The sequence below is a fragment of the Colias croceus genome, chromosome 6 (genome assembly GCF_905220415.1).
Source record: "Colias croceus chromosome 6, ilColCroc2.1".
In the NCBI taxonomy this organism is placed as follows: Eukaryota; Metazoa; Arthropoda; class Insecta; order Lepidoptera; family Pieridae; genus Colias; species Colias croceus.
The window spans coordinates 8,458,052-8,472,679 of NC_059542.1; the positions used below are offsets into that span (position 1 = coordinate 8,458,052).

Sequence of the window (14,628 nt, forward strand, 5' to 3'; positions counted from 1 at the left end):
GTGCAAGTTATATTATATCTATGTATAGTGGCAGTTAATATAACCTACAACACACTCAATCTACTCCCATACAAATAAATACACCACACACACTTAAATTAATATCACTTTTACACATTACAATTCATTGCCAATATTTTATTACATGGTTTCACATTATCCTGGTAAGCAGGTTTAAATTATCCTCTACACAATTATGAATGGGCATTCGCTGATTCCGATATAAAAAAGAAGTTATTTTTAAGTAACGTTTCTTGTCACTAGTAATACCTAATTATTATTACGATGTCAGAGTTTTGACGAAAATACACCTATTAAATACGTACATGATAATATACCTATCATTTATCATATTGTACGCATGAGTATCTTATAAAGTGGTCGTTATAAAAAGGCATAATAATTATGAATCCTATCGGGAATAACATACTTGATACATTCTAGTATATTTTGGACTTTATGTGATACAGTCGCAAATATATCTTAAATTTCTAATTCCTTAACTGTTCTAGTACGAATAACTCCACCATGTCGTCTCTAATTATAATTGGATTTATTATTTCCCGCATAAGACATCGCTCATAAATCAGTAGGTACTTACTAAATTTAAGAAAAGTTAAGATTTTAAGAATAGTATTTAACGTCATAAACTTCGCATGTAGAGGTAATAAAAATAATGCAATGAATTTATATCGCTCTAAACATTAAATTATGAGGATTTCATTCAGGAAAATAGAGTAGGTACTTACTTTAATTGTAAATAATATCGTGTAGACTAGATCATAATCACAGTGCATATTAAAACAAACTGCAACCAAAACTTACAACACCTAATTCAAATTGGATTTCGGATTTTTCGTTGGTAGTTGGTATCAAAAGTGCGTATCGAAAAAAATAAATTAAACATAATTACATGTATTCTACAACAAAATAATAATATCAATCTCGCTTTAGACCGTTCCCGTTTTGAGCAGCGGCCATCTTTTCCAGCATTTCACGGCGATGCGTTTGGTACCTGTAACGAGAAACTTATTGAACATCCTGTTTATCGGAATACACAAGTTATATTTTGATATAGATGTTTTTTATTACATTAGAATAGAGAATTTAAATTGCAGTTTTCCTTACATAGCATTCCTAGAGGTTTTGTTAACTTAATAAATAGGTACTCAATTATGCACATGAGACGGGCCTTTTTGACGAACTACGTATATCTACGCAATTTTCAGTAATAACGCATGGAATGTCGTGTCGTGTAATGTAATTCGAGTCTTCCTTCATCATAAAAACAGCTAAACAATGGAATTCACTCCCTAACACAATTTTTCCTAAACAATACAACTTGGACCTCTTCAAAGCTAGCTCTGCTAAGCAGACGTGCAACCAAGTAGGCCACATCGCCGCCCATCAGGTGGGATTGTGGCCAAACCTCTGCCTACTGTTAATAAAAAAAATAAAAAAAAATGATGAAGTGATCAAATAGATTTGTTACTTAGATTTGTTATTTAATAACGTATGTAATGATCAAATAGATAGTTATCTAATATATTTTACATGACCTAACTAATTTTCTCTGTAGGATTGTGTTGAAACGGGATTAATTCGTTATTAGTGTGAGATCGCACCAGCTGCTGTTATTGAGCTAATTAGATTTTAAAGACCGGTTAATGGCTTTCTATTTATATGCTTTTGAAACAAATTAATCGTGTCTGGGAATTCATGTTTTCATATTAAAAGAAAATTTCGCATTCATTGTTTAGATTATCTATCTATGGCTGGCGCTGGCCATATTGCGTACCCGTATAGGCATTATGGCCTTCAAGTTTTGCAAAGAAAGATAATATAACTTTAAAAAAATTATATAAAATGGTATCTACAAGTTTGGCGATTAGTCTGCAATCTTTTTTTTTTTGGCAGCGTACGATGATTATTTTTACCTAAGTACATAATACAGGTTAAACCATACCTACAGGACAAAAATAAACATAAAAGTCAGGTATCATAATTATATCAAATGTGATCCTACTGTATATAGGGTATATTAAACTTTTTAAATTCTGTAGCTACCACAGTAGCTACACTCAGGTACTTATAGATTAAAAATACAGATGAGCCATTACGGACATGATATAACATAACCATACTACCAGCAGCATAATAGCGACCGCATTCAAATATCTAAAAATGATTAAACATTTATTGCCATTGGTTCGAATTCATTATGCCCACGACAGGCGATTCGTCATAGCGGAATCTCTGGCCACACGCCAGCCCCACGCGGGTGTGATAGAACTAATTTTATTCACTAACCCATGTTTATATCATGTAAAAATTGGTCAAGGTGCGGCATTATCATATTCACACACATGCTTTATATTGACGCACGTATCGAAAATAGAAAAATTATTATTGACTATCTCTATTCGCTGATAAAACTTTTAGTGGCCGTTACGGAGATGAAACGAATGTCGTTTCGGATGGATCATATGGTTTGAGCGATATTTTAATATGGCATGAAGTATGCTCCTGTACCTAATGTCCCCTAAACTGAAACATGTATGCAGTGACGTCAGATACCCACTGTACTATTCGAAATATGATGATCGCTAAATATTTTATATCACATCAAATGTTAAATGGTTACCCTTTACGTATAATATTTTGTTTGGATAACTGAATTTATTTTTTCAAGCTCACACAAGCTGTGGCGTGTTGCTGGATTGAATGACACTTGTTTAAATTGTTATTCGGCATAGGACAGAGTGGGAGTATACATATACACAAATAGTTATTTTAAATCATTACACATCGTTTAAAAACCTATAGAGATTTAAATTATGAATTTATTGTTACTTGCGAATCTATAACAGTGTTTTTATAATGGACTAACTCAGATATTTCAAGTAATAGATACTTAATACCTTAAAAATTATAAATTGTAGGTATGTATGCTTTGAAATTATACCGAACAATAAATATTTTTTAAGCAGATATATTTTTAGAGACCTCATCTCCATTTCTGAAAGTACATTTTTGAAGTGAAACTTCTTTAGGCGCGTTGGGAGCAAAATTTCATGGCTATACCGTCACGTCATGGAAAAAGGCAACGATTTTGGTATCTTTGAATCTTGTCAAAGAAGTTTCACTTCTGACACGTGTGCTTGTTCCTTATTTACAACATTAATTATTTGAAGCGTAGATCTTTTTGCAGAAGTTACCTCCATATCTGAAAATACATTTTTTAAAGTTATATTCAATAACATTACCAAACAACAAGCCGTCCACACAGCATGAAGAAGAACACGAGCGTGGGCGCGCACCGGTCGAACGGGTCGCTGATCGCAATGTGCGAGTACGCGGCCAGCACCATCAGCAGGATGAGGCCTATGTTCGCTGCGTTCTTTATCCTCTCTGTAATAGAGGGGACTGGTTTTTAACCGACTTCAAAAAAAAGGAGGAGGTTATCAATTCGGCCGGTATGTTTTTTTTTATGTATGTACACCGATTACTCCGTGGTTTCTGAACCGATTTATGAGATTCTTTTTTTGTTCGATGCGGGATGGTGTCGAATTTGTCCCATAACAATTTTATTCCGATAGGCCCAGTAGTTTTTATTTTATGAGCATTTTTTTCTGTATTTGTAAATGTTGCAAGTGCAAGTTTGAAGTCGGTTGTTTTTAACGCAGTTATCACTTGTATGAAGACATTTTCGTCCGCGTTTTTAAAGGATAACCCGCATAGTTCCCGTCCCTGTGGGATTTTCGGGATAAAAAGTTTTATTCTGGACTTAGCAGCTACCATAGAAAATTGCATTGTAATCGGTTCAGAGTTACGGGAAAGAATAACAAACGTCCATCTAACCATACTCACAAACTTATAATACAAGTAGGACAGGTTTTATGAAATAGAGCGTTTTGTTTGTTTGAATGGTTGAAAAATTAACTGGTTACAGTTACAATTGGAAAGAATAAAAATATAGTAAGTCTAATATTGTACAATGACCGCACGCTTATATACTTTCCATCATACTGGGAAATTAAGAAAAAATGTTACGTATAACAAGAAACTCAGGAAAGAATTAAAATCCAGATACCTTCTACATTTGTCAATTCTCAAATGAAGTTTTAAAACTGAACACATTATCTACATCCAATTTATAGGAGTTTATGACCACGAAGTCTATTCACGTAATCTTTGAAGTTTAAAGTAGGTACCTACTAAAGCAATCATTTAAGAGCTATTATTTTCGAATTCAAACGCTTCAATGCTCCCATGCCTTTCATTCATGTAATATGAATGTTTTTAAAATTAAATAAGTTTACTAACAGATATGTAGATGAAGGATAGTACCTAGGTACGGTAATACAGAAAATAGTCTCAACAGCGTGTTATTACAGAATAATATATAATTTCACAGGAGCCCTAGAATTACGTGATCCTATTTAGGACATACTCACGGTGTGGAATAAGAGCAAGAGCCAAGCCGAAGAGAATTTCGCAGCCTCCGATCGTCCGTCTGTACCATTTCGATGGCACTTTGAAGTCCAGCATTTCAGTTAATGGAAATACTTTTGCGTATCTCACATACTCTTTTCTCTGCAAAAAGAAACATACTGTATACAAGCTGTATACCTACAGATTTTCTTTAAACTGACTTATAAAGTGGAAATATATATAGACTGTTTAGCAAATTATATTTACTGTGATCATTTTTCAATGCTTGACGTTCGTCGATTAATATATTTATTATCATATAATAACAAATGAACATTGTTGTTAATAATGTGATTAACTAACGAAATATTTGATTTATTCAAGCAGGTGTAAATAGATGTTGGTGGCAACCTTCCATACAATTAAAACCGATTCTAGAAGACTAGGTAAGTACCTACATAACAAAGTAGACTGTTCGTTATTACAGTGATAAAATTCAGTTACGAAGTTTATTTTATTTACATTATTTTTTTCAACAATTACCTACATAGACATTCAAATATCGTTTAACACATGTTTACATTTCACTTTTATGAACCGAAAATGAATAGTTATTTCGACGTGTTTCATCCTAGAATATCCGTCTTAATTTGTGTAAGAAATTGGAACATGGTAATTGACTGCTTCTAGATTTATTTGTCTAAACCCAATAAATGAAATACTTACATACTAAAACCTTCCTCAAGAATCACTCTATCAGTAAAAAACCGCATCAAAATCAATGATATTTTATGTATAGATACGTTATATACTAAGACCCCGTTTCCACCTGCAAGTAAACTTCTGCAAGAACTGTCCGACAGTCTGTCTGACAGCAGCTTGCATGTGTAAACTCGGCGTTTCCACCTGCAAGTAGACTTGCAAGTTGCTGTCAGACAGACTGTCGGACACTTCTCGCGGAAGTTTTCTTGCAGGTGGAAACGCGGCCTTACAATATATCCAAAAAAAATGCTTCATATGCAGTGTCAGGCACACACAAATACAAGTTTCATTTTACTTAATTTATTACATTGACAGACTGTATAAGAGAGATGGCTATAATAAAATGATATAAACAAAAAAGACAAAGATAGTTTGTCACTTCCGCGCAGGTGTAAGCAAAAGTCATAAGAATTCTCCAATTAAATATAAATAAACAAATAGTTGCCATGGCAATTGGCATAGACTAACGACACAGAAGGTTCAATGTTACAGATGTTTCGTTTCCTGCACACGTAAACAAATGTGACAATTTCAGTTACTATTTAATTATTATTATGAAGTTTTATTAAAATGAAAAAAACTTTTTTGGAGATATAACTGTATTAAGCATTTATTACTAGCTGTGGTGTTCGTTTTCGGTCATCATCATTTCACCCGATAAACACCCACTGCTGAGCATAGTCCTCCTTATAGAACTCCATACGGACCGATCTTACGCTATTCGTTTCAAGGCAGTTCCCGGAACCCGTACAAGGTCATCACTCCAACTTGTAGGATATAATAATAGTGGTGCCTAGATGAAAAAAAGTATGAAATAAAAGAAAGGATGAAGTATAAGCCTTTTTTATCTAAAACACAAATAAAATTTATGTTCAATAGCTATTTACAGAAAAGCAAATAGCATTTTTCGTCAGTAGCGATAATCTTTTCTTTAATGTATACGTATATTCAACATCATTTTTGCAAACAAACATTTTTGCCATCACGATTTCATTGTATATAATAAATAGATATATTTGTTAATTACATGCACTGTGTGGATTTAAATATAAAAATAATCAAGTATTTACCCAAATCGAAATTAATAAAATAACCGTTCTATTTTCAATAATCGTATCTACATGATAATCTTTGAACACAGTGTGCGCTAGCTTTGTCACACTAGTGATTGAAGCAATGTTTTATCCCTTTCATTATTTCAATACAAGTGTCAAGCAAGTGTCATTCATTAATAATTGCAAATTGTTATTTTTGCTCTAAAATTATAATATTTTAATACATTTACCTGTGATATGATATCCCTCTATCTTTCTATATTTTATTATCGTAATTTGTGCACTTTCTGAACACACAAGAAGGCATTATTGATAATTTTAACGTTTATATCAGCATGTGCGTTCGCTGTCACAAGTCACAATCTGACTGATTCCACTGGTCCCAATTAGGACCAATTCACGGTTTACGTTTTGGTGCGTTGGTAACGTATCTACCTCTTGTTTCTATATATATAATATCATTGATCAAAATCCGTTGCGTAGTTTTAAAGATTTAAGTAGGTATGCATAGAGATATTATAGGGACAGAGAAAATTGAACTTTGTTTTTTTATCTAGTATGATATAATATTATGTATCTAGTGATAATAGTTTTGCTTTTTCATCAGACTCCAAAATAGGAGGACGTTCTTAATAAGTTTTTTTTTTACTTCAATTCCAATTTTGATGATTCTTTTATTATTTGAAATTGAATCCCAAGTCAAAATTTTTGTGGAAATAATTCAATAATGTAAAATGATGGTGATGAGGTCTGCGCCTGCAAGATACGCTTCATAATGCTAGCATTTAAATGAATAACATCTTCTCTTTAAAATAGAGGAGAGAAATAAACATTATATTATTGAGTATATAAACACAATAAGATACGGCGCCTTCGAATCGGTCTGTCACCAGACAGCTCCACCGTGTTATTAGGCGGCAAGCCAAATACCAAAATAGCGAGGAACATCGCTTCGAAACAAAAATGTAATGCACCTAGCGACCTTTACATATTTCTTGAAGAAAATTTTTATCAAAAAATGTATTTAGAAATAATAATTCTCTTACCAATTCTTTGTGTAGCTCTTTAGATATCATTGGAGTTATTTTGGTGGTCCCCATGAAAATAAAAAATAGACCCAAAAGGATGGATAAACTTTTAAGAACAATCGAACCCATTTTTATTTTTTTTATATTTATAAATTTTCAGATTCGATAATCAAATATCGTAGGTAATCGTTCACTTCACTAGCACTAGAACAAGTCCATACAGTATAAACACAATAATATTTCAAGTATATTGAATATTAAATTAAATTAGAGTGTTAATTCTTATGGCAATTTAAAAAAAAACTTTCACAAAATGAATGCTATCATTTATTATCATAGAAAATATCATTTTCAGAGAATCTGTACTCAGACGAATGCGATTCGCGCCGGCGCGAAAAAAATCCATACTTTTTTTTTTAAACGCCATTCAATTTTATGTCACGGATACTGAGTCTAAAGCGTCTTATTCACGGTCCATCTTGACGTACGTCCCGCCAAGGTCATACACGATGCACGACGCATATTCACGGTCCATCCCCGCTGTACGTCAGCTCAAGGCTGCCAGTGTTGCCACCGAAGTATCAAGCTACCCACCAGAAGAGACCTCTGAAACCACCAGAAATCCACTGTGCTGGATGTATAAAGAGTAAATAAATATTTTTAAAAATGTGTTTTTTTGTACTTTTTGCAGTACCTAAGAATTTTTCATTATTTTTAAATGAATTATATGAATCCAAACATTCCAAATCTAAATTTATTTCAAGAGCTCATTTTTAATTAATTTTTAATGAAGCTCGGTTTCTCTCTTCACGCCACTTCACATTCATGACCGAAAAGACTATTTCAGTAAATGCTGAAGTGGCGGGAACAGAGAGTATAATATAGCTAATCATTTTTTTTAAACAAACAAATTTGTTAGGACATTTTTTTAAAATAAATTGCCATTTTTCTGCAGTGGACTTTTGCATAAAATCTTTGTTATTCAACAATTCGCCTTGGAGTTCTTTTAAAATAATAACTTCTGAATATAAACTGTCCATGTGTACTAGGTTGATCCAAAAGTAATGATAATTGGGTATTTCCTGTGTACATAAAAATATAAAATAACTGTTTCTTGCTTGCTCATGTACTCACTACGTTATCACAAAACTAAACTAACTACTAAGTTATCACAAAAAAATCATATCAATAGGCCACGTTTCCAAGTATTTACATTAATTTCTGTTGGCAACACTGATCTGCTGTACAGCAAGCCTATTCACGATCAAGCATGCACGATGCACGATGCGCTTGCACGACGTTCGCGGTGGTGGGGATGCTCGCTGGACGAAAAATTCGTCGTGCACATCCAGCAACGTAATAATAATAATTATTGACGTACGTCAAGACTATTCACGGTCGTTTTGCGTCGTGCATCGTGTATGACCTTGGCGGGACGTACGTCAAGATGGACCGTGAATACGACGTTTATTCTGTGGTTTAATCAGATAATTTTGCGGTTTAGATACGAGTCATTTGGTTTGAAAATATTCCCCGTTTTCCAATTACAGCACTAGAGCGCATTATGCGGCATAATGCTTAACGTTGAATGTTTCAACTACAGCAACGCTTCGCACAATCGAGCACTTTTAAAAGTAATGCGCATGAATTGATGCGTGCAATCGATTTATCATTAATTGTTGGAAAATAATTTAAAGCTTTCGTTTCATTGTAGTTTTTTCGAAATAATCAAAGTTAATTCAAATTGTGTTAAAAAAATAAATATAAGTATGGATGAAGGTACAAACATTGAAAAAAATGATAGTGAAATAATCAAAATCCAAATTATACTTAAAGTAACCGTAAATAGTTTTCAACCAATTATTATGTATACCACTTTATTTACACATTAATGAGGTTATTTCTAACTCTATGAATATTTTTTTTTCAACACTGAACTTAGCGCAACCTGCTGGTGCATTTCACGTTCCAATTAAGCATCAGCATAATTCGGCATTGTGCGGCACTGAGTCGCATTATGCTCTGTAATTGGAAAACAGGCATTATTGACAAATTATGGGCGGTCTACACAACACAAAATTAGTTTGCACATGACTGTCAAAATCACCAAAATGAATGACCTACAAATATAAATATTCGAGGAAGTTTATACTTGAATTGGTTTATTATTAACTAGCGGTCCGCCCCGGCTTCGCCCGTGGTACATTTTTACGTTTTCTCTCCATAAGAAATTAAGAACCATCCTCGTACTTCAAGAAATGTAATAAAAAAAGAATTAACGAAATCGGTTCAGTTGTTCTCGAGTTGCGCTTACCAACACATTTTGCGATTCATTTTTATATTATAGATGTTCAACACTTATAGGCCAGCATGGCCGGTAAGTCGTTCGAAAACTAAAATCGAAAGATTTTGTTTATTTAGTAGGTAACCAATTTTTCGTCCTAGGTTAGTATTAGTTGTGGTATTAGTCTTTCTCTTTCTTGACAACACGACGGATATTGTAGCTGCTGCTAATTGTTTTAGGTCGCAGGCGTTTTGTATTAATTCACCGTTTACAAATGCATTTTTTTGTAATATAGTGAGGATTTACGGAGTTCCTGTTTCTATGTAGTTGAAAAAGAACATGAACATATTAGGGTCATTGCGCCTGTTCGCGTCCACATGCCTATTCGCGTCCATTTTGCGGATATCTTCTAATGTTAAAAAGAATCATTTACATTTAAAACATATGAAAAAAAAACAGGTTAATACGGAACCCTCGGTGTGCGAGTCCCACTCGCATTTGGCCGGTTTTTATTAAATAACTATATTCGTAAATAAATAATTTATTAAAATCTAATTTTTATTTGCATTTATCTGACAAAATATTACCCAATACACTCATAATTCCTTTTCTAAGCTGGTGGACGCGAACTGGTCCACGGGTGGACGCAAACTGGAATTTTTGGACGCGAACTGGGTAAAACGCCTAATTCTGCTATTTGTCTAGATAAAATAAAACCACATGATATTTCCAACACAATTGAAAGTAAATCTTAAAATAGACTATGTAATGAACACGTTTCATAAATTTTGCGTTGAAATTTGTTCTGGAACATTTTTATTTTCTCCTTCAAACATTCCAACTGCACTAAGTGGACGCGAACTGGCGCAATTACCCTATGTCGAGCGTTTCTAAACGGCGTTATAATATAATTTGCCTGCGACATTTATTAGTACAATTTACTAGCTGGCATTCAAACTATTTTCTTATGCCGTGGTGGACGATGGGATTTAAACATTCTTTTTCACTTAATTGAGTAGGTAAAGCATTAGACTGATCACTGATATACAAAGATGGTCAAGACTCAGAACAGATTTATTAAGTTACCAAATTATATTAAATGTATTTTTTAACTCTCGAAAAAAAGGAAAAGAATTAAAATTAAAAAACTGTACAAGTATCAGTAATAAATGTTTCGAAAATTTATTATTTTTGATAGTTCAAAACTTGGCCAGCATACCAATGCAGGATTGTACATTATACATCACAAACTGTGTAAGTACACAGGTATTTTTGTTCCGACTGTTTAGTCTCGAAGAGGGTGCAGGTTTCTCAATGCATTTAGTCACATATGAAGTCCACAGTTAAGCAACATTACATTTAAAAAAAAGGTAATTTTCATAATATATTCTGCAATGATTCATCCAGTGTCCAAAATCAATGTCTATTTTATGCCAATGTTCTGTTGATATATACTTGAAGTACATTATTTGGACCTAGAGCATTTGCCAACCCATTGAACCTCTAAAAATCTTCTATATTTTTCTAAATATTATTTTGCCAGTGAAGTTTTTCTCAAACTTTCTTTATCTGTAGTTGGTTGTTGATTATAAATATACATCAAGTTTATTGAAAGGATTGACTCCACTTTATTTTACATGTACTCAAAACAATTTTATGTTTTCAGAGGGTACATTTTGCAACAAAAATTGACTTCTAAAGTGTTCCATAAAAGCACTAGATCCACAGACCAAATATTGATTTTTGTTTATTTGAGGGAATTGTTTTATATCTTCAAAGTTAAGACGTCTGTTTATAATAGGTTCTTCATATTTCATATCAACTTCCAACAAGCATTGACTCAAGTAAACTTCGTATTTAAAATTCCAATAAGATTTATATGCATATAATTCCTCTCTGAATAAAATTGTTTCCATAGATTGACAGCAGAAGTATAAAATAATTTTAGTTAGATCATCTTCATTCAGTAAAATGCTTTCTATTATAGACATAAAAGGTGCAATGCCTGTCCCTTGTGCTACCATAATTATATTATTATACTTATTTGGTGTAACTTCATAAGAATCACAAGGTCCTCTCCAATATGTTAAATCTCCCTCCACTAAATTAAATAAATAATTGGATACTAAGCCATTGGAATATTTCTTGACAATAATAGAGAAATCAAAATTGTTAAACTCTTGTTGCTTTAATTTTATTGGAGTGTATGCTCGTGAGCACTTCATACTCTTTGATTTGTATAAAACGAAAAAATGATCACCAGGCTTCCACCAGACTCTATGACCATCTACTTTTCGTTTGAATTTTATTATCTTGTGTGAAGTGCATACATTAAAAATTTCAGTAACAACAAATACTGTATACTCCAGCTGTAAAATACCATTGTCATTTTCCTTTTCAACATTTTTATTGCTATCTTTTAACTTTTCGTATAATTTCAACTGCTTTTCATATATATCAAAAATACAAGGATTACAACCACTATTGCAACAATCTTCTTTACTTGGTTCAACTGGTGGTATCATGATCGCTCAATAATTAGGTACCAATAATGATGATTATTGTTAATCCCTATAAAAAATCTTAGAATATGTTTATTAATTTGTATGTGTACCTTACGTAGAAAACATTATTTTAGTCATAACCTCGTAAAGTATCACCTACTGCTGAATTGTATGAATACTACATGAATACTTATAACATGAATATTGTATTATACTATGATTTGCGAATCACAGTTGCGAATTTAAAATTATTCTCTATTTTCTTTTTCTACCTATTTCTCGTAGCTATTTCCAGCTATTTCTAGTCACAACAAACAACAAAATACAAATGACAAATATGACAATGAAATATGAATGACATTTGACATTTTTTTATTAGTTAGAGTGTGTTTCACGAAAGAGTTCCCCTGCCGTTATGTTGGCATACCTGACTGTCAAAAACGAAAATATTTTTTACTAAGAGCAATAAACCTATTATATTTTCGTTTTTGACAGTCGACAGAATAACGGCAGGGGAACTCTTTCGTGAAACGCACTCTACTTTGTAGTTTGTGCCTCGGAGCAATTATAGGTAAACCAGAATCTGATGGCAATTAGGGAAATCAAAATTTTGAGTGTGCAACCCTAGGGAAAATGGACTAAACGATCTTGATACTGCTTATTTTTTAGTTTGTTCTCAATATCATTAGTCACATTACATAAGTGGACAATACTGTACTTAATAATGAGATATCCACTTAATATTATGTAGGTACATACTGACATGTATAATATACATATTACTTTTACACAGGTAATACATATTATTATTTACACATACCTATATTTGTATGTTCATTATCATTATGCCATGTGAAAATATCGATGTTATATTGATAGAAAACTAGACTGCTTATAATTTTTTATAAAATAAAATAAAAGTAAAATAAAACTATGTTTATTTTCGTAAGTATTAACAGATATACACATTATAAAATTGACTTGGACAGCTTGGACTTGACGAATAGCCGTATTGGAAACTCCTGTAATAAGTTTTCATAAAATTATATTCCAATCAACAAACAATATTATAGTTACCTACATATAATATTTTTTAATTAAAAGTATCAAAGCGGGTAAGTCCAATTTACCAATAAAATCTTCTAAATTGAAAATTGTGATGTGCTTGACCCTTCTTCATCAAATATTTTTCTATACACATTATAAACAACACCTCTTGCTTGTGATCACAGCGGCTTTTTCGACATTTTCGAAGATTTTTTAGACAAAATCCTAAAAATTATTTATCAACTGCAAAAAAGACAAATAATTTGACAACCAATTTGATAGTTGTCAAATAAGTTGCCACATGAAAATCTTTTATTTCTTAAATATAAATATGCCATCAGATTCTGGTAGACCTATACGGCTTTGTGCACAGAGGGATTATATAATTGGTTTAGAATAAAATATTAAGTTGATAATGTAGATATAACGCATTTCATTAAAGGAACGAATCTTTAAATGGCGGCGCTTATCATTCCCTCTCGCTTACACACGGCCGTACATTAAAGGGGTGACAGACGTACGAGTAAGTACGCGAACTTGTGGCTCGACGACCTTTTTCGCTCGTGTGTCACCCCAAGTACGCGTACTTAAAAACCGTCGAGTAAGTTCGTTGACGATCCAACATGTTTGAAATTTTACTCGAAGCCCGCCTTGGCTCGCACGTCTGTCACCGCCGCGAGCCGCGAGCCGCGAGCCTAGCCTGTCTAGATATAATAGGTGTTACTAAGTGCAAAAGTTCATCATATAATGGCTCAGGCATCCTTAAATTATTACGCAAGTCTTCCTTCTACATTGTAGCTCCTTCACCAAAGTTACGTGGGATAAACGCTCTCTTTTTTAAGCCAGTTTTTCACCCACTTTTTCTGATTTAGTTTTCTCTTTTAGTTTTATTTTATGAAAATAATTTAATATAAATAATATGAATGAATATAATAATATAATTGAATATTGGCGAAGGTATCTTTGAATCACGCCAAGGAAGTTTCACTCCTGACGCGTGGGCTCGGCGCACACGCTCTTTTTTTGTAAAGTATAATAATAAAAAAGAAAATATCCTTCAATTTTTGAAAGTTTATTTTGTTAGAATGCTATTTACTTAAAAATAAGTGCTGGTTATTAAATTAAAAATGTCTATATTTAATTCCTGAATAACATAAAATTCCCTCTGTTGATGACATAGAGACATTCGATATCGGTGACACGCGAGAAGCTACTGACCAAGCTCTACGTGTGTCACCGACGTCGAGCCGAGTAAGTACGCGAACTTTAAAACCGCGACTTTAAAGTTCGTACGTCTATCAGCCCTTTTACCGTACGGTATGCAAAAAAATAGGGAAAAGTAAACTAAAATGTATTTGATTTTCCCTTAATTTTTATCATAAATTTACAATGACAATAGGAGAATTATGTATTTGCCACACAGGTATTTGCGATAGAAAATAATTTATTCGAATGTGGCATAATAATATTATGTTCTTTGGGAAAAGTTGTTCGGTTTTATTCATTACGAGTAT

General features: G+C 32.8%; 2 protein-coding genes across 2 annotated transcripts; both read right to left on the reverse strand.

Annotated features, from left to right (window-relative positions):
* Window positions 1-475: 475 nt before the first annotated feature.
* On the reverse strand, window positions 476-7,635 carry LOC123692908 (novel acetylcholine receptor chaperone). Its single transcript, XM_045637772.1, has 4 exons — window positions 7,298-7,635; window positions 4,458-4,596; window positions 3,267-3,411; window positions 476-1,015 (listed from the first exon to the last, which is right to left on the reverse strand). Exons 1-4 carry the CDS (start codon window positions 7,406-7,408, stop codon window positions 940-942), a joined length of 471 nt encoding a protein of 156 aa, XP_045493728.1. The 5' UTR covers window positions 7,409-7,635; the 3' UTR covers window positions 476-939.
* Window positions 7,636-10,327: 2,692 nt separating this feature from the next.
* LOC123692906 (NADH-cytochrome b5 reductase-like) lies at window positions 10,328-12,380 on the reverse strand. Its single transcript, XM_045637770.1, has one exon. The coding sequence runs from the start codon at window positions 12,086-12,088 to the stop codon at window positions 11,207-11,209; it is 882 nt and encodes a 293-aa protein (XP_045493726.1). The 5' UTR covers window positions 12,089-12,380; the 3' UTR covers window positions 10,328-11,206.
* Window positions 12,381-14,628: the final 2,248 nt, after the last annotated feature.

What these genes read in the sequence shown, in the direction of transcription:
- LOC123692906 (XM_045637770.1), bottom strand. Translation starts at nt 12,088, where the DNA reads ATGATACCACCAGTTGAACCAAGTAAAGAAGATTGTTGCAATAGTGGT.
- LOC123692908 (XM_045637772.1), bottom strand. Translation starts at nt 7,408, where the DNA reads ATGGGTTCGATTGTTCTTAAAAGTTTATCCATCCTTTTGGGTCTATTT. An exon ending in TCTTGCTCTTATTCCACACC is followed by an intron (nt 3,412 to 4,457) that starts GTGAGTATGTCC and finishes CCTCTATTACAG; the next exon opens with AGAGGATAAAGAACGCAGCG. An exon ending in TGTGGACGGCTTGTTGTTTG is followed by an intron (nt 1,016 to 3,266) that starts GTAATGTTATTG and finishes TTCTCGTTACAG; the next exon opens with GTACCAAACGCATCGCCGTG.